The sequence below is a fragment of the Hemiscyllium ocellatum genome, chromosome 50 (genome assembly GCF_020745735.1).
Source record: "Hemiscyllium ocellatum isolate sHemOce1 chromosome 50, sHemOce1.pat.X.cur, whole genome shotgun sequence".
In the NCBI taxonomy this organism is placed as follows: Eukaryota; Metazoa; Chordata; class Chondrichthyes; order Orectolobiformes; family Hemiscylliidae; genus Hemiscyllium; species Hemiscyllium ocellatum.
Window position 1 is genome coordinate 4618321 of NC_083450.1, and position 18923 is coordinate 4637243.

Here is an 18923-nt window from a genome sequence, read left to right on the forward strand (position 1 = left end):
GATCCTAACTTGTCTCACCCTGTCTGGACGTCACCCAAATTCCAAGGTCTTCAGAAATGGGCACAATGGCCGCCTTCTGCGCAGTGCTTTACTCCTTGACATTTTTATTTGGCATGGATTATGTCACATGTTGTGACCACAAGTGTGTGGAATGGAAGGTGTTGGGGGTGGGGGTGGGAGCAGCGGAAGGTGAGAACCAATGACAAAATGCAGCCCCAAGGGCAAGCGCATAGTATTAACCAGTGCAATCTGAAAGGAGCGAAGCTTTCCCGCCCTGGGCTCAGCTCAGCTGCCCTCCCACCCATCCCTCCACCCCGCACTCTAGACGCGCATGCAACACCACAACCCATTCCCCCGCAATCCATCCCAGAGCCAGCGGAGGGAGCAGACGGCAAATTCCTCACATCCCAAAAATGATCAAGAACACCCTTTTCCTGATGCTTCTAGGGCAATGGTTGGCTCTTTACGGTGAGTGAGAGGCGGATGGGATTCTCAAACCACAACAGTACTGCCATCTCCCCCCCCCCCCGCCCGCAAAGTCGGACAGAAAGTGGAAGTCTGCCCTCACTACGCCCAAGGAACAAGGACCTGGCCTCATGCAGTGAATACATTCACTTGTGGTCATGTCTAATTGGAAAAATGGCCAAAATGCAGGATTGTCGTAGACAATAGTATGGAAAAGGATACCCGGAACCATTGTATAGGATAATGGAGCAACTCTCAAATGAGGGGGATAAATGGGCTCCACTCTCGTCTCTCAATAATCACTTTTAATGTCACTTTTATCTCTTCAGTTGCAGATTCTCAGCTCGCCGGGCCTCAGGGACCCTTCGCCAAGACGGCAAAAGTAGGAGAGACGGTCAAGTTGGAGTGCCATGTCAGCTATCCTGTGGAGTTGGTTACTAGCTATTTCTGGTACAAACAGACTGTGGGTGAAGCCCCGGTAGCAATAGACACCACCAACTGTAAGGGGTCCGATTGTAAATTTATTTCAAAACAAGGTGACAGCGAGCGTGTGCTGCTATTGGAAATCCGTAATGTCCAGGTCAATGACTCTGGGACCTACTACTGTGCTGATAGGGATGGCTATGCTCCTCTCCAGCGGGGACCCAGACTGCTTGTTGGAGGTAAGAGACACACCAAAATCAATCCGAACCGTCCACCCCATTTTGATTTTCCGTTCATTTTTCGTTAACTCTGTCCCAATCTCTGCCCAGACAGTTCCACTGACAAGACGTCCGTCCTCGTCTTCCTCCCGCCGTCTGTATCTGCCCAGATGGACGTCGTCCCCTTGGTGTGTCTAGTCAGCGGGGTCTCTTCCAACGAGATTGTCATTTTCTGGAATATATCCGGCGAGGTGACCCAGGGGGCGAGCGATGTCGGGAAGCGGGAGCCAGACGGCAACTGGAACATCACGAGTCAGGTCATGGTGACCAGGGAACTGTGGACAAGCGGCGCTCTGTGTTCTTGTGTCGTTCAACTGGGAGAGAAAGTCCTGACAAAGAGTGTGTCCTTCACTGAACCGGCAGCAGCAAAGGCAGGTGAGTTATTGAGATGCACAGTGTGGGTATAGATTCAACTTTATAGTGGCCCATTTTCTAAAATAAACCTCAGTCCATCAATTAAGTACCTCCATCAAATAAAAGAATAACCAAATGGGTATAGTTTTAAAGTGTATGACTGGGCACGTGTGTGTGTGTGTTTTATATGGGTGTGTGTATATTTGCATGTTTCAATGCATGGCTGCATGACTGCACACATACATACGTGTGTTTTCGGATGTGATTATGTACGTTCCTGTGTCTATGTATGAAAAACTGCTTGTGAGAAATAGGGTTGCATATATGTGTGAAGGTATACATATGTGTGAGTGCTTATTTAACTTGTGTGCGCCTGCGTTAGTGTGCATGCGTGTGTTTCTGTGCATATATATTTGTTTGTCTGTATATGTGAATGCACTTGCACCTATGTGAGCATGTATGACTGCGTCACTGTGTCTATCTGAATATGCATCTCTGTTATATATGTGTGTATCTGAGCTTGTGTCTGTCTGTATAAGATTGTGTCTTTTTGCTTTTCAACGTGTATAAATGTGTGTCTCCGTGTGTGTACTAATGTGTGTCCCTGTGTCTGCATATGTGTGTGCGTATGAGTTTCTGAATGCCTGTATGAGTCTGAGTGTGCTTTCACCTGTGTGAGAGTGTGTGCATGCTTCAGTCCGAGTATCAATATGTGGTTGTGTGTGTACATACATAATTATGTATGTGTATGTGTGTGGGATTATTTGACTTTGTTATATGGGTGCATGTGTGTCTCTGTGTGTATTTATGCCTTAGTATATATTGTGCTATATGCATGTGCAGGTTGTGAGTTTGAGCCTGCATATGCACATATGTGCGCATGTGATCGTGTAAGTGTCTGTGTGTGTTTGTGTATATTTGAGTGAGTGTGTGTATTTGCGCCTGTGTGTGTATCTATGTGTGTGCAGCATAACAATTCACTTTTTAGAGTTGTATTCTCAGGCAGCAGATCTTGGAAAATGGTTTGTAATAAATCCAAGTACACAATGAGCGGTGGCACAGTGGTTAGCACTGCTGCCTCACAGCGCCTGGGACCCGGGTTCAAATCCCGACTCAGGCAACTGACTGTGTGGAGTTTGCACGTTCTCCCCGTGTCTGCGTGGGTTTCCTCCGGGTGCTCCGGTTTCCTCCCACAGTCCAAAGATGTGCGGGTCAGGTGAATTGGCCAAGCTAAAATTGCCCGTAGTGTTAGGTAAGGGGTAAATGTAGGGGTATGGGTGGGTTGCGCTTCGGCGGGTCGGTGTGGACTTGTTGGGCCGAAAGGGCGTGTTTCCACGCTGTAATCTAATCTAATCTGTAAGTAATCTAATCTAATGAGGTAATGAATTTCCTAATGAGGGGAATGCTCCTGCAGGGGTTTCACACTCGCTCACTTCTACTCAACTGATAGGAACATTGGACAATGGAGTGTAGGGAAAGGACTAGCGATTTCGCTGTACTTTGGATGCTGCCTGAACTGCTGTGCTCTTCCAGCACCAACAATCCAGAATCTGGTTTCCAGCATCTGCAGTCATTGTTTTTACCAAAGGACTAGGCCACTCAGCCTCTTATGCCTGTTTTGCCGTCCATTAAAAGGGTGGGGGTTGCATTCAGAATACTGTACTACTTTCCCGCCAGTCAGCTTCAGCTTGACTCCCTTTATAATTTACTGGGAGCTTCACTTTCAGTCCCTGGCTGACAGACAAACTCAAGCTCAATATTAAGTTCATTTCAGGTATCAGCAATTGAATCTCAGGCTAGCGTTAATTTATGAACGTTTGTTGCAGTTGATTCGTTAAGAGCAGTTCCGGCTTAACCCTGTTGAAGCAGACTGGCGACCGTTCATTAATATGTGAAGGGAGTGGGACTGATGAACATGTGGAAACTTCCCCTTCATTAACGCAGAACTCAGTTGCAACAAAATGCTATCTTACTCTTCATAATTCCCTGGTCAGAACCGCAATGGCGTGCCCAACTCTGCAACACAGATCTTGAGAAAGATCATTGGAGACAGTGCAGAGGCTGATTTCCCAGGGTGGGACTCGGCAACAAGTGAATTTAGTTTCTGTAGAGAGTTAGGGAGGGGGGGGGTCATTCTCCTCAGATCACGAAAGGCTAAGGGGATAGAGTGAATCAAGTTGACCAAAATTATGAGAGTGGAACAGTAAGGGCGGTAGGTGCTAGGTTCCATCGAATCCATGAGGGCCAGACCGTTCCTACCAGCAGAGGGTCAGGTAACAAAGGGAGACACGAATTGAAAAGAATCAGAAAAAGAACTGTTTGGGGCAAAGTGAGAAGAATTTGATTCTTTCGTCAATCCAATTGCTGTGGTCTGGGGATGTGCGGCCTGAAATGAAGATAGGAAATATTTGAGAAAATCACAATCACACGGCTGCGGTAAATGCAACACATGAGACACACCTGCTGAGGAGCTGGCACGGATAGAATGGGAAGAATCGCCTCATTCTATGCGTCATCAGTCTGGGATTCTGTATATTTTTCTTCCGTTTTTGTAATTGTTGAGTTGCAATACCTGTACCGTCAGTCCATTTATCTGAACTGACAAAGATTTTGTTGCTTCCTGAATCCTGAGTCCGCTTCAAATCCGATTTTGTTCTGATTTCACTTCGGAGTTTGATGCTCAGATAGAGTCAAGATTCCCATTCGACAATCCCAGACAATAAGAATGATTTGACTGAGTAGTGATTTTTTTTTTATTCTCCCTCTCTTTCTCTCTCCAGAAGGGTGCAATCCAGTCAATAACGTTTTGAGAATCATCTCGGCAATCCTCCTCCTAATCATGATTCTAATTATGGTCTGGTTAGACAAAGGCAGTCGATCAGGTAAGGAATTACCATTTCCCAGTGATCCATTGACAAGAATTCTTTTTCCCATTCCCAGTTGATAATTGCTGTTTCTTGCTCCAACAGCGACAGGCAGGAGACCCCACAATGAAACGTGAGTATCTAAACCATTTGTGAAGTGCATCACTGGGACTCCAAATGCTCGCTTGGCCAACGATGGTGGCATCCCATAAATGTTTTTTTTTAAAAAAAACTCTCCAGTTATTCAAATATCAGGGGGGAAAACGAAATGCTATGGTTCAGGGAAATTTCAGACAAATGTAGAGAATATAAGAGAAGCACGAGTCCAGTATGACTGTTTTCTGGACACTCTATTCCCAGCATCCTCTACATTTTTGAATCCAGGCATTGATTCCTGCCCGTTTATGTCTTGCACTACCTTCCCAGACTGATTGTGAGGCCGCTCAACAACTCCTTGTTCAACTCTTTCTGGCAACCAGGTGCGGATGTACAAGAGCGAAATGTAACATGCAACTTTTTGGTTTTGTCTGCACCCAGCTTTCGATTGAGAGAGAGAACACAAAGAGGCGAATGAGACCAGTTGCAATTAGGTAAGTGGGATTGACAGATTAAAAACCCAATGGGGAAATTCACGAGAGTCATGAGTGGATTCCTCCCTGTGAATCTGTTCTCCACTCTGACGCCTGTCGTTCCCTGAGAACTCATTAGCCCTCATGTTAGCATAATATTAGGTCTGTTTCTGTATTAGTTATCCTCTGAAATAATTGTAAATAAAAAGGTTGCAGTTATTTATAAATACCAGCAAATAACATTAGACTCATTTTCAGACACTAAATGTAACTGTTTATAAATATCAGTAGCAATATTGCATTTACTTATAAATGCCAGCAGTTATATTATTTACAATTCTAAATACCAAGAGTAATATTACATTTATTTACAAATATCAGCAGTAACATTGCGTTAAGTTTAAATGTCTGCAGTTACATTATACTCATTTTAAACGCCAGCAATAGCATTGTATTTTTTTTATAAATGCCAACAGTAACATTGTATTTGTTTGTAAATACCAGCAGTAACATATCATCTTTTTATAAATGCCAGCAGTAATATTATGTTTACTGATAATATCGTATTTATTTATAAATATGAGCAGGAACATTTTATTTGTTTATGAATTCCAGCAGAAATATTATGTTCCTGTCTGCTGACTCCTATTGTCTCATTATGGCTTGCAAATTTAGGCTGTGGGCATGTTTCGCAACTGGATTGTGCAGAGTTCAGGTGTTAAGATCTCTGATGGCCCTAATATAAATTAATGTTTAAACTTCAGCATATTGGGGACACTATTTCAATAGGTATGGTGGACAGGAAACTTGGAAGACATACGGTCTGTGAGGGAATCTACAGATTTCAGAAGAATGTTGACAGTTTGATTGAAAGAGCAGATACATTTGATGCAAGGGAGTTGTGATATGATTTATTTTGGTTGGCTCAAAAAGCAGGGGTTCAGACAAAATAGAGAGAGTATTTACAACTGGATGCTGAAAAAGAGTGATCTAGATGTAGATTTATTTGTATCATGGAAGGTGGTAAGTGCCGTGACAAGAACATTTAATACTCACAGTGTCGTGGACTTAACAAATCAGGGGAATGGATTACAATAGCGAGAAATGCATCTTACCCTGCTTAAAACATTGTGTTTGCCCCAAATTGTATATCAGTTAAACTCCGTCCTCTGCCACACACCATAGAAAGGTCATGAAATCTTGAGTTAAAGAGAAAGACAGAGTCCTCAAGTGATTCACGATTTCTTTTCCAAGGAAGAGGGAGTTCATTGATCGGGATAGATCAAAGGAAGTACACCTTTCTCCTTGGTGAAGGGAATGGTGAGAGGGGAGTCCATAGAATTCTTTAAAATCATGAGGGAAATGAGTAGAGCGGAGAGTGAAAAACAGTTGCATGGGCATAATATTTTCTTGTAAGGCAGGGGACAATAGTAAATTAGGTGATGTCACCAAGTTGGAGCATAGTGATGGAGAAAGTGAGGACTGCAGATGCTCGAGATCAGAGCTGAAAATGTGTTGCTGGAAAATGCCAGCAGATCAGGCAGCATCCAAGGAGTAGGAGAATCGACGTTTCGGGCATGAGCCCTTCTTCAGGAATTAGGGCTGATGAAGGGCTCATGCCCGAAACATCGATTCTCCCGCTCCTTGGATGCTGCCTGACTTGCTGCTATTTTCCAGCAACACATTTTCAGCTCAGTGGAGAATAGTGATGCATTGGTAGGAACAATGATGCATTCAGAAGATTTTAGTGCCTTGGTAGGACAATGGAGAATTGTTAAGATAATAATGCGTTGGTTCGTCAGTGGTGCATTAGTAAGACAATGGTGTTCTGGTAGGATAAAAGCAAATCACTGTGCATGCTGGAATCTGAAACCAAAATAGAAAATGCTGGAAAATCTCAGCAGGTCTGGCAGCATCTGTAAGGAGAGAAAAGAGCTGACGTTTTGAGGCTAACTGACCCTTTATCAAAGCTTATAAAAAGGGAGAAATAGGGAGGTATTTATATTAGGCTGAGAGAAGAGACAAACGAAAATCCTGTTGGAGAGAAGAGCAGTACTTCTTCAGGGTAGGCATCCCTGGAAGTGAGGTGGCAGTGGGTTAAACACTGGCTAAAAGCAAATTACTGCGGATGCTGGAATCTGAAACCAAAAGAGAAAATGCAGCTTTCCTAATTGCTTGCTGTACCTGCATCTTTGCCTTCAGGAAACCATGAACAGGATACCCAGATCCATCTGCATCACTGAAATTTGCAATCTCGCAATATATCGACCATTATCTCTTGTCTGTTCCTCCATCAAAATATATACATTTTCCCACATTGAACTCCATTTGTCAGATATTTTTGACTGCTCACTTAGCTTAGCTGTATGCCTCAATAACCATATTATCTACTCTTCACAATTTCTGTAACTATCTATCTTTACGTCATGAGCTAATTTTGCCGCTGCAACAATGGTTCCTCCATCCCAGCCATTATTTTAAAAAAAGTAAACGGATGAGTCTCCAGCACCGAACCTTGTAGCATGCTTTCATTATGTTTTCAAACCACTAAAAAAAGCTAAGATCATCAGATAGCACTTTCCAAATATATGACCACAACCACATGGAAAGACAAGGGCAGTAGACATGTGGGAATGCTATCACCTGAAAATGCCCTTCCAACCTATTTGCCATCTTGACTGCAACTACACCAGCCTTTCCTTAAATCTCGCTGTCTAAAAATCCTGCAGTTCCCTCGCTATCAATGGTGCATGTGTCCATACACTACACGAGTCTGCAGCAGGTTGAACAGACATCACAACATCACAATTGCAAATGCACTGAGTATGTGCAATAAATTCTCCCAGTTGCACCAACATCACACGGGTGAACTTAAGTTAATTCAGTTTTCTGTCAGGTAGCCAGTCTTGATTACCTGGCAATATAATAGAGTTGAAAATGTGTTGCTGGAAAAGCGCAGCAGGTCAGGCAGCATCTAAGGAACAGGAAATTCGACGTATTGGGCATAAGCCCTTCATCAGGCTTATGCCCGAAACGTCGAATCTCCTGTTCCTTGGATGCTGCCTGACCTGCTGCGCTTTTCCAGCGACACATTTTCAGCTCTGATCTCCAGCATCTGCAGACCTCACTTTCTCCTCGAATATAATAGAGTTGCTCACGTGAATATTTGGAATTCGAAGTCAGGTGTTGAATGATGGAATCATGTGCAGGTTACATTTCCCAGAAATTGCACCCGATTGACAGAGAGCAGTGCATCTGAATTTTGTGTCACATCCCTCTGGTGACTGAGACTGGATTCACAACACACCTGTTAAGCAATTTTTCCATTTGATAATTGAAAGGAGAGGTAAATTCCAGGTAAAATACCTCTGTCCGACTAAGAGGGGGATTTCCAGATGTATCCATTTACATTTTCAACTGCTAGCTTTTTGATACAATTTTTTTTGCTTATCGTGACAGTGACGCACAGCCGACACAATAGGCCTGGCCACTGTTGCGTGGATTGAATGAGGACAACAGATTATCGAGTTGGTAAAAAGGGTGAAAGAAGCAAATTCAACAAGACATTTCAATCGATGAATTAAATAAATATTTGTACAAGGGCAGGGGCTTCTTGTAGAATCGTGGAATCGACCATTCAAGGTGCTGACACAGCCATAGGTGTCCAAATGATACCTTCTATGCTGCATTGGCCTAAGAATGTATGAAACGTGCTAGAGGGTGAGGGAGTGGGAAATAAGAGGAAATTTGACTTGTACTTCACTATAAATTTTAACATATTTTCCCAGACTGGGAGCAATTCCCCAAAAGTCTCCTTGGAGTCAGGATTTCGAGGTAAAGGAAGAAAAAAAGAAAGCAGGTCTCACGTGAAAATCCAGATGGAATTCGATCCAAGAGGATTTATGGAGGAAACCGGATCTGCAAGAGATCTCACAGCTCTGTTGCAATCAGTTGGAGCCTTGCAAACACTGAGGCTGTGGTTTTAACTTCACTTTTGACTTTGTGAAGTCATTTTGTTGCATGTAACTGACTGGACTACTGTGGACTTAATTCAAGCTGTAATTTCCAAGTAATTCAGATAAAATAAACTGTGACGTTTATTGGATTGATATCTTGCTCCTAAAATACGAAGAGCTGCAGAATGCAAATATAAACTCCAAGAGCGCTTATCTGAAGAGTGGAGAAAAATTGGACTGAACTGACAGCCTTGAGATGCGTGATTTAGACATGGAGGTCATTTCTGACATGGTGTTCACTGTCTGAACCAGCGGTTTCATTCCATTCACCACCGCTCTTTCCATGTAATCTGACCACTCCAAGTACCTGCTTTTGACGTTTACTTCTTATTGTCGTTGTTTAACAAAAAAAATCTCACAAATTTAAAATTAGCAACCAATCCAACGTGCAATGCCGAGTATGAAAGATTGTTCCCAACCTCCAACACCTTTTATGTGTTGAAGTACTTGGTAAAATCCCACCCGACTGGTATGCCCCTAATTCTCAAACTAACACGCCCCCCACCCCACTTCTAGAATCCCTAACCAGTGGAAATAATGTAACTTTATCTACCCCATCCTTTCCTGTTAATATCTTATCCTGGATGAGGTGGGACAGGACAAAGAACCACCTCACTCCCACCACACCATCCTCAGAAGCTCATTGTCCCTCATCCAGGCGCCAAAGCTGGGGACTCCAAATCTCACTGGGATTCTGCTGTTGCTGTGAGAGAAGTTGTGAACATTACTGAATGAATGGTGCTCTGTGTGCATGTGGTGCAAATACATGTCTAAGCAGTAAAACTGGGCCCAGAGAGACTGCTCTCTGCGGTTTCCTGTTTACTACAATCAGTGTGCTGCCCCTGACTCAGCGTGTGCTTTGCACAGTGCACCTGCTATCTCGTCTTCTCTCTTCAGCAGACACAGCCGTTGGCTTAACGTTGTAAGAAGGTGGCTGAGGCACCTGGAAAGATGAAAGAATTGATAAAATCAACACCAGAAATTAGAGAAAAACGGAGAGAGTAAGCAGGTTGAAATATTCTTTCGGTAATTATCATGAAACACAGGTCATTCGGCCCCTCCCTTTCCTCTAGTTTCTTTGCTCCTTAGAAACTCTTGTCAATGACCATGCCCGACTCTTCCTCTCTTCCTCATGCAATTATACAGCGTCCACTATAAAACTATTTTTGCCTATTCACTTTGTTGTCTCCCCTGCAGAATGATTCTCATTTCCTGCTCGCTCCCTTTGCCAACTAGTACCCCATCCCCATGGGAAAGAGTCCCCAGTTCTCCCCAGTCCTCGTGGGAACAAGTCCCCCATTCTCTCCACACTGGGGAGTCCCACATTCTAGCCCACTGCCCATCGGAGTTAATCCTCCATTCACCCATTTCGCCCACTCCCTTTGGGAGCGAGTTACCCACTCACGGTGGCAGTGAGACCCATACCATGCCCACTCTCCATCAGAATGAGTTCCCTACTTCACACAACTGTCAGGGTGAAATTCTCCCAGTTTTCCCATTGGGATCATTGGCGTCATAGCTCTTGCATCTCCACCCCCCACTTCCGATCTCAACGCACACCAAACCCCACAACTGAAAAATTTTACGCTAAGGTAAGAGTGGACCGGTTTCTTTGAGTTATATCTGTAACAACCTGAGCAAAAACTAACATAAAAGCAAGCTCCGAGACATGATTTGCAAATGTGATTGAAACAAAATAGGGCTTTGCAAAAAGTCCCTCAGATCTGAGATCTGGGTTAAGGTGAATTTTGGAAAAAGATGCTGTTGTCACGCCTGGGTACATTTGAGTAATTTGACTCCATGCATTTTTTAATTCACCACTTTGAGAGCCGAGTTGATTTTATTGTACAAGGTGCCTTGCTAGTGGAATAATTTAGAAGGGAAATCTTCACACCAGTCAATCGCATCAAAATGCTAGCTTCAATCACATCTAATGGTCACAAAAATAAAATAAAATTATGCATACCCTTTTTAAAACAGAGCAAATTATCTCTGTATTGGTAAAATACGATAATCCTCTGGCATTAAAATGTTTGCTCAATTTCTAATACAACTGCAAAAGCTGCTGATTCTACAATGCTTCCTGAAAGAGTTCTACCAGCCACAGTCTTGTCTGAAAACAGGAAATAGACCAGCCACAGTCTTGTCTAAAAACAGGAAATAGAACAGGATAGACATAAACACAGTAAAAAGCTAAGGGTGGGTGATCATCGGGCTGATCTGTGTTGCAGAAAGATCACCCAATACTCTGAGAAAATGACCAGGACACGCAGAAAACCCTTCACCAAGTTAAACTTTCATTTGCAAATACAAGCTGCATCAGAAAATCAGAAAACGTCTTTCCTGTCTTTTCTCATTTCCTCTCTTACCTGGTAGCATTAGGATAACCAATCATACCAGCTTGTTTTGTCTTTCTAAACTAATCACCTTGGGCCACACTGGTCTAACGCTTACAGTTAACCTATCACATTACACCACCATCGTCTTAGCATTAGTTCATCTATAACGTGATTTAAATAGCCTATCATACCTGAGTCCTGCAATATCATCCTATGCATGCATTATACCAATAAGTTAATGACGTGACTGCCAAATTAACTTCCATACATTCCGTACCTGTTGCTTGGGAAACCCTACAATCGCTTGGTTCATGTTTTCTCCATTCTCACAGGGAGTATTGTGGATGAAGTTCCAGACGAGCATGGCACGCCATAAATGCATTTGTTTATTCATTTTAATCTTAGTCGAGGTTATGACTCCGTGACTGGTAGACTCTCGAGAAAATCAGCACGCTGCAAAGATTAAGCAGAGAGTTTCCTGTTAATGGATTCAGAGGTCAGAATCGACATTTGCTGGATATCTCTGTAGCCTGATATATATTTTCATCCTGCATCTGGCTGACGCTGTGATTGATACATATCCTTATTCTGCTGCTGGGCGGCGCAGTCACTGGCGTACATCCTGATCCACATCGCTGGGTCTCTCTGCGACTGATATATAGCTTTATGCTCACCGCTGGATGTCGCTGTGACTGATATATGTCCTCACCTCTGCCGCGGGTCGGTCCTTTGACTGAAACATGTCTACATTCCTGCTGCTGGGCGATTCTGAAACTGATATACAGGAAATGTGGTCCTGTTAGAGTGATGAATAAGGCTGGTAGGAGGAGGGAACAATAGATCAATAGATGTTGGTCAAGAATAAGAAGGAAGCATATGTCAGGTACAGACAACTGGGCTTGTGAACCTCTTGAAGAGAATAAGGGAACAGAAGTATTCTTTCTTGGCAGATAAGTTTAAGGAAATCCAAGGAGATTCTATAAAAAATGTTGTCAGCAAAAGGCAGAGGAAACATGGGAACACAACCACCTGCAAGATCCCCTCGAAGCCACACATTCTAACTTCAATATATATCCACCATTCCTTCAATGTCACCTTGTCAAAATTCCAGCAAGCACTCCCTAAAAGCACCATGGATGTCGCTCCGTACTACACAGGTACTGTGAGGGTTCTAGAAGGTGGCTCATCATCTCTGGCTCAAGGGGAAGCTAGCATTAGGTAATAACCGTTTGCACAGCCAGGAACGCCCACTTCCCCTGAAATTGCAAAGTAAAAATAAACATGTGGAAGCTTGCTGAACACAGATTGGTTGCCATGTCGGTGTCACCTTAAAATGACAACACGACTAAAAAGTGATTCATTGGCTGTAAAGCACGTTGGGGCATGCCAAAGTTCTGAACGGTGCTATCCCAATGCAAGTTCTCCCCCTTGATCTAACTGAGCAGCAATACATCAGACATGACATTGTGAAGGACAATAAGTTGAACTGAAAATCGAAGGGAACAAAGGAAGTGCTACTGACAGCCTTTGACCAACACTGATTTTAGAAGTGCTTCATTTTCTCTAAAGCAAAAATACTATAAAAGTTCAATTAGGATTGATAAATGCAGCCCTTGGCGACGGCGTGGCGGGGAATTTACTAGAAAGGGACAAGGGATGAGGGTCTTCAGTTTAAATTTCGCCCTCTTCCTCCTTGCTCATGAAACCCTTCATGAATGTAAATTTGCACATGTCAATCTCCTTCAAGACACAGATGTTTGCCCTGTCCTTTAGCAACAGGCCATTAATTCTCAGAAGAAAAAATACATATGATTTCTCCAGACCCTTTCCTGGGTTTTTTAAAGGACTTTGTATCAATTCAAGAACTTTTCAAAACTGGTGGACGGTACAGAGATGGGGAGGGGTGAAGGGGCTGATGGAGGTGAAAGAGGTAGTGAGGGACGAATGGGCTAGAGGATGGAACAGATTGGGAAGGTTTGAGAGTTTGGAGGAGGTTGCAGGTACAGGGAGTAGCGTAACCACTAGAAAACGAGATAGGTAGGCATTTATATTTGGAAAAGGCTTCAGAGATAGGGAAGGATGTAGGATCTGCAGGAGATTTAAGAGCCAGGGAGTGATATAGGAGCTGGAGCGACTTCAGAGGTATGAAAGGCTGTAGGTGCTGGTGGAGGCAATTGACATGGGCGGTCTGTGGAGGTTGGACGAATTTACACATAAAGGGAGGTTATATAAAGGGATGTGACAGAGATAGGGAAAGGTATAGGGCCTAGACGAGGTGATAGAGATAGAGAGGGGTGTTGGAGCTATAGGAGGTAACAAGGAATGGGTGGGCATAGAGGAGCCGATGGAGTTGACAGATGTAAGGTCTGGAGGAAGTAACAGAAATAAGGAGGCTGGAGGGATGATGGAGTTACAGACGTAAGGAGGCGTGTAGGAGATGGAGGAGATTACTGAGACGGGGATGGGTTTGAGGGTTGGTGGAAGTCAGAGTGATAGGTAGATATTTAGGGGCTGGAATGAGTGAAAGATATAGTGAGGGGTATAGGTTCTTGAGGAGCTCACAGATTTAGTGAGAGATTGCAGAGTTTGGAGTAGATTAAAGTGATAAGCATTTTTCAATGTGATGGCGGAGGCTACGGTATAGGGAGCGGAGTAGGTTAGAGTTGCTGAAAGAGTTAGGATGCATGTAGGGACTGGAGTTAGTGATAGAGACAGCTCAATAGTGTAGTGGTTGGAGGAGAGCACAGAGACTTGGAGTATCTCCATGTAGGGATAGAAGGCGTTACAGTAATAGGGAGTGATATAATGTTGGAAGAGATTGCAAATATTGCCAATGTTGTAGATGCTGGAAGAGATGACAGAGATTGGCTGGAGTTGGTAATAGCGATTTGGAGGATTGTTGTGGATGAAAAATATTGTTAGAAGTGGAGAGGGTTGCATAGATATGGAGAGGTGTCAGGTCTGATGGAGATCACAAGGGAAGGATATGGGGACCTCTAGTGGGTACAGAGACATTGAGAGCTGCAGGTGCTGGAGGCATTAAAAGAAATAGGGAGGAATATGGGGTCTGCAGGAAATCGCAGAGATAGGGAAGTATAGAGGATCTGGAGATGGGTCTGGAGAAAGGGTGGGATATTGGGACTGGAGGAGGTGACAGTGGTGAAGATGGGTTTAGGGGCTGAAAATTGTTACAAATATGGGAGAGCATGGTTAGGAGTAGATTGCAGGATATGGAGAATTTTTAAGGTTGGAGGAGATGACAGAGTTAGGGAGGGGTTTAGTGGCTGAAGAAGTTTACAGTGGCGTAGGGATTGGAGGGGTGACTGAAGATAGAGACGGGTGTACCAACTGGGGAAGGAGAAAGAGATAGGGAGTGGTGAAGAGGCTGTAGAAGGTTACAGCAATAAGCGGGGAATAAGGGCGATTCGATATTTCTGCAGAATCATATTGTGACTAGCGGTAGTTATATGATTAGGAGAGGGTGCAGGCACTGGAGATATTTTCAGAAATTACAAGGAACCTAGAGTCTGGCAGAAGTGAAAGAGATAGAGGAGGATGTGGGAATTGTATTAGGGGATGGAGATTGTTTGGGATAATGGGTTGGAGAAGGTGGCAGAGATAGGCTTGGGATCCAAGGCTAAAGGAGATAGGGAGGGGCTCAGGAACTGGAGGAGGACCTGTTGATAGGGTGGAGAGTAGGAATTAGAGGAGGCAACAGAGACTTGGAGAAGTTCCAGGTCTGGAGGTGGTTACAGAGATAGGGATGGACATCAGATCGCAAGAAGCTTGCAGTGAAATTGAGTTGGCTACGGCCTGCAGGGGTTAGCAGAGCTAGGGAGTGGTATAGGGACTTAAGGGTTTGATAGGGATGGAAATGGTCTGTAGGGGCTGGAAGATGTAACAGAGATATAGACTCAAGTAGGGGCTGGCGGAAGTGACGGAAATGAGGAGGGCTATAGTGGTAGATGGGGTTATGGAGTTAAAATGGGGTCTAGGAGATGAAGGAGTTTACAGAGAAAGGGAGGGGTTTGGTAAATGGAGGAAATCAGAGTGATAAGGAGAGATTCCGGTCTGGAGGGAATACAGAAATAGTGATGGGTATGTATTCCTGAGGAAGTTGCAGAGTTCCGAGAAGCTGTCGGGGCTCAATTACATTAAGAGATAGGCACAGTCGTGTGTGCTGGTGGAGCACCGATATTGAGAGTGATATGTGGCTGGAGGTGTTCACAGAGATGGAGATAGGTATGGGGCAGATGTTGGTGACAGAGACAGGTGAGAAGTGTAGTGGCTGATGAACGTCACAGAGGTAAGGACGGATATAGGGTTGGGTGGGATTAAAGTAATAGGGAGCGGTGTAAGCATTGGAGGAGGTTACAAAGACTGTGAATGCTTTGGATGCTGTAGGAGGTGACAGAGATTGGGAGGGGTTGTATGGCTGCTGATGCTTAAAGAGATAGGGCGGATTGTTGTGGATGGAGATGATTGGATAGACATTGAGACATGTAGGGTCTCATGGAGAGTACAAAGAAGCTATATAAGACCTCAGGTGGTTACAGAGCTACGGAAAGGGTGTAGGTACTGGAGGCAATCACAGAAATAGGGAAGAATCTAAGTTTGGCAGGAAGTAGCAGAGCTAGGGAAGGGTGTAGGGACTGGCGAAGGATATGGATATTGGATGAGACATAGGGGCTGCACGAGGTGACCATGGTATAGAGGGGATTAGGAGCTGGAAGATTTTACAGCGATTGAACGGGGCCTAGGTGCTGGAGGAGGTGATAGGGAGAGTTTCAGGGACTGGAGATTTACACTGTGAAATATTGGGTTCAGCGAATGAAGGAGATTACAGAGATAGGGATTAGTTAAGTGTCTTGAGGATATGTTATAGAGGTGGGTAGGGGTTCAGCAGTGATTGGCGATATCTGGGGAACAATATTGGGACCTGAGGTGGTTATAGAGATAGAGTCTGGAAGAGATAACAGAAGTACTGAGTGACCAAGGAGGTGATTGGAATAAGGAATGATGTAGTGGTTGGAGGAGATTGCGAGAATTGTACATGCTTGAGGTGGTTACTGAAAGACGAACGGGTGTAGGGGCTTGTTGAGGTGACAGAGTTAGGAAGGAGTGTTGGAGCCAGAGCGTGTTAAAGACATAGGGAGGTGTTTCGGGAATGGAGGGTGTATCACAGACATTGTGTGCTTTAGGATCTATGGAGTGTTATTGGAAGGGGTGTAAGCGTTGGAGTAGAATATTACAGAGATAGGAGGTGTGCTGAAGCTGGATGGAGTAACAGAAATGGAGAGAGAGGGAGGGAATGTAAGGTGTAACACAAATATGGAGCATTAAATGGCTGTAGAATGTTACAGAGATAGCGAAGGTTGTCAGAATGAATGAGCGAAAGCTGGAGTGAGATCCAATGTGGGGCTTGAGTGATTGGGAACAGGAGTGAAATGCAGAATAAGAGAGTACAAAGGACAAACATTAGGAGCCCTCTTCGATTATTTTGAGGGACCAATCTATCACGTGTGTGCTTGTGTAAGTGTGTGACATGTCTGACAAGAGGTTCTGCACTTTCCATCTTGTTCATGGGGAAGCTACAGCCACCTATGTGATGTATTGGACCTGACGACTGATGCCTGTGCTGTTGTTGCTGCTGCTGTGATAAGAGGTTTCAGTTCCTCCGCCGACATGACCCCCTTCTGCCCTTCCATCTGGAATGAGTAAACGTGCCACCAGCAGCTCCTTCACAAACAGGGCAAAAACAGCATCGCTTTGGCTCTTGGAAGCGAAACTAAAGCATTCGAAATGCCATCCAAGTCACCAGAGATGAGTGTCTGCGCTGCGTGAAGCTCAGAAGCAGCCTGGGGGTCAGCTGTTCGACCATGTGAATCATCAGTGGGTGGCCATTAAGGACTGCTAAATGGCTGGTGTTGTGGTACAGTTGCTTTCAACTCAACAAAGCTTATAATGCAACCGATGATTCCATCTAAGAAAGCGGCGGCCGTGCAGTCTATCAACCTGGCATTCAGTTTAATCATGATTGATTGCATCGCAACTCCACCTTCCTAGTCCACGTCCCTCGACTCACTGAGTGTGCAAAATTCTACCCATTAGAATCTTCTATAGACAAAGAGAATACTACAAGTTCACCAGGCTCTGAAATAAAGAATTTCTTTCATCTCAAACCAAATTGGCTGCTCTCTTATGCTGGAACAGCTTCTCGCTTTTCCAGTCAGTAGTTGGGATATGGTTGGGTGTTGCTAATTTGGGAGGTGGGGAAGCACAATCTGTTCACATCGACTAAGTTAAACCTCTCAAAGTTTGTTGTCTTTCAATGGGATGTTCTCTCTTTCCTCTACTAGTGAGAAGTTATAGGCCCACTCTTCTCTTGGGACACCCCTTTCTCCCCAAGTCCCAACCCTTACCGAAATAATCTGTTTTTGTATTCCTCTAACTAAAGTGGATAATTCCACATTTACCCATATCCAAGTCCGCCTACGACTTCCTTACGCAATTGGTAATGGAGTCTATATCCTTTTCCAGCCTTGCTGTTCCACCTTAAAGCCTACTCTCCCCCAGAGATTTGGATCTTTATTTCCTCCTTCCGTCGAGTTCTCTTCACTGATAGTTGCATCATTGCTAATTTAAAATCATTGTAATTTAGAGGGCAGCAGTGCATTGTGTACAACAACAGTTCTGACTCAACACACAGCTGTGACCTGTTTTCTGAAAAAGACATGATAAATATTTTGAAAATAATTAAGAGTTAATCAAAAATTGAAGCCACAAAGTCATAAAGGTCTCCAAGATAGACATTTGCCCTTTGACCAATCAAGTCAGCACCACGCAAGTCAGTGGTTAGCACTGCTGCCTTACAGTGCTAGATACCCGGGTTCAATTCCCGCCTCAGGCGACTGACTGTGTGGAGTTTGCACATTCTCCCCGTGTCTGCGTGGGTTTCCTCTGGGTGCTCCGGTTTCCTCCCACAGTCCAAAGATGCGCAGGTCAGGTGAATTGGCCATGCTGAATTGCCTGTAGTGTTAGTGGAATGGGGGAGGACTTGTTGGGCTTGTTGGGCCGAAAGGCCTGTTTCCACACTGAAAATAATCTATTCTCGTTCCATTTTATGGTACTGAACAGGACTAGTGCATAACTAAATTCTACTTCAATGTGATGAGACTTCTGTCTCTACCATCCTTACAAGCTGTGAGTTCCAGATACCCACCACGCTCAGGCCTCATATGTCCTTGAAATCTCCTGCGCCTTACCTCAAATCTACGTCCTCTGGTCAATATGGACGGATTGGGCCGCGTTATGGGCCTATATGACTTCTTGACTCTATGACACCAAGGAAGCACAGAGAAAGAAAAGATTAGTGCATTTTCTCAAATGCATGTTTTCAAGAGGAGTTGGAAATAGTTCTTAGGTCTAAAGAGTTGGAAGGGCATTGGGAGACAGAGAACTGGGGATAGAGTTGGAGGATCAGCCATGATCCTATTGCGTGGCAGAGCAGGTGTTGAAAGGTCAAAAAGTTTACATTTGCACCTATTTGCTATCTTCTTATGATTAGAAAGTCCAATGGCACATTGAACATTTGTAAACCCGAAAGTTCAGATTA

At 44.2% G+C, this 18923-nt stretch overlaps 1 protein-coding gene across 1 annotated transcript; it reads left to right on the forward strand.

The window, feature by feature from the left end:
* Positions 1 to 301: 301 nt before the first annotated feature.
* On the forward strand, positions 302 to 8988 carry LOC132805605 (uncharacterized). The gene is made up of 7 exons (XM_060820747.1): positions 302 to 468; positions 795 to 1127; positions 1218 to 1541; positions 4301 to 4402; positions 4490 to 4517; positions 4922 to 4974; positions 8742 to 8988. Exons 1-6 carry the CDS (start codon positions 414 to 416, stop codon positions 4956 to 4958), a joined length of 879 nt encoding a protein of 292 aa, XP_060676730.1. The 5' UTR covers positions 302 to 413; the 3' UTR covers positions 4959 to 4974; positions 8742 to 8988.
* Positions 8989 to 18923: the final 9935 nt, after the last annotated feature.

What these genes read in the sequence shown, in the direction of transcription:
- LOC132805605 (XM_060820747.1), top strand. Translation starts at nt 414, where the DNA reads ATGATCAAGAACACCCTTTTCCTGATGCTTCTAGGGCAATGGTTGGCT. An exon ending in ACCGGCAGCAGCAAAGGCAG is followed by an intron (nt 1,542 to 4,300) that starts GTGAGTTATTGA and finishes TTCTCTCTCCAG; the next exon opens with AAGGGTGCAATCCAGTCAAT. An exon ending in AGACAAAGGCAGTCGATCAG is followed by an intron (nt 4,403 to 4,489) that starts GTAAGGAATTAC and finishes TTGCTCCAACAG; the next exon opens with CGACAGGCAGGAGACCCCAC.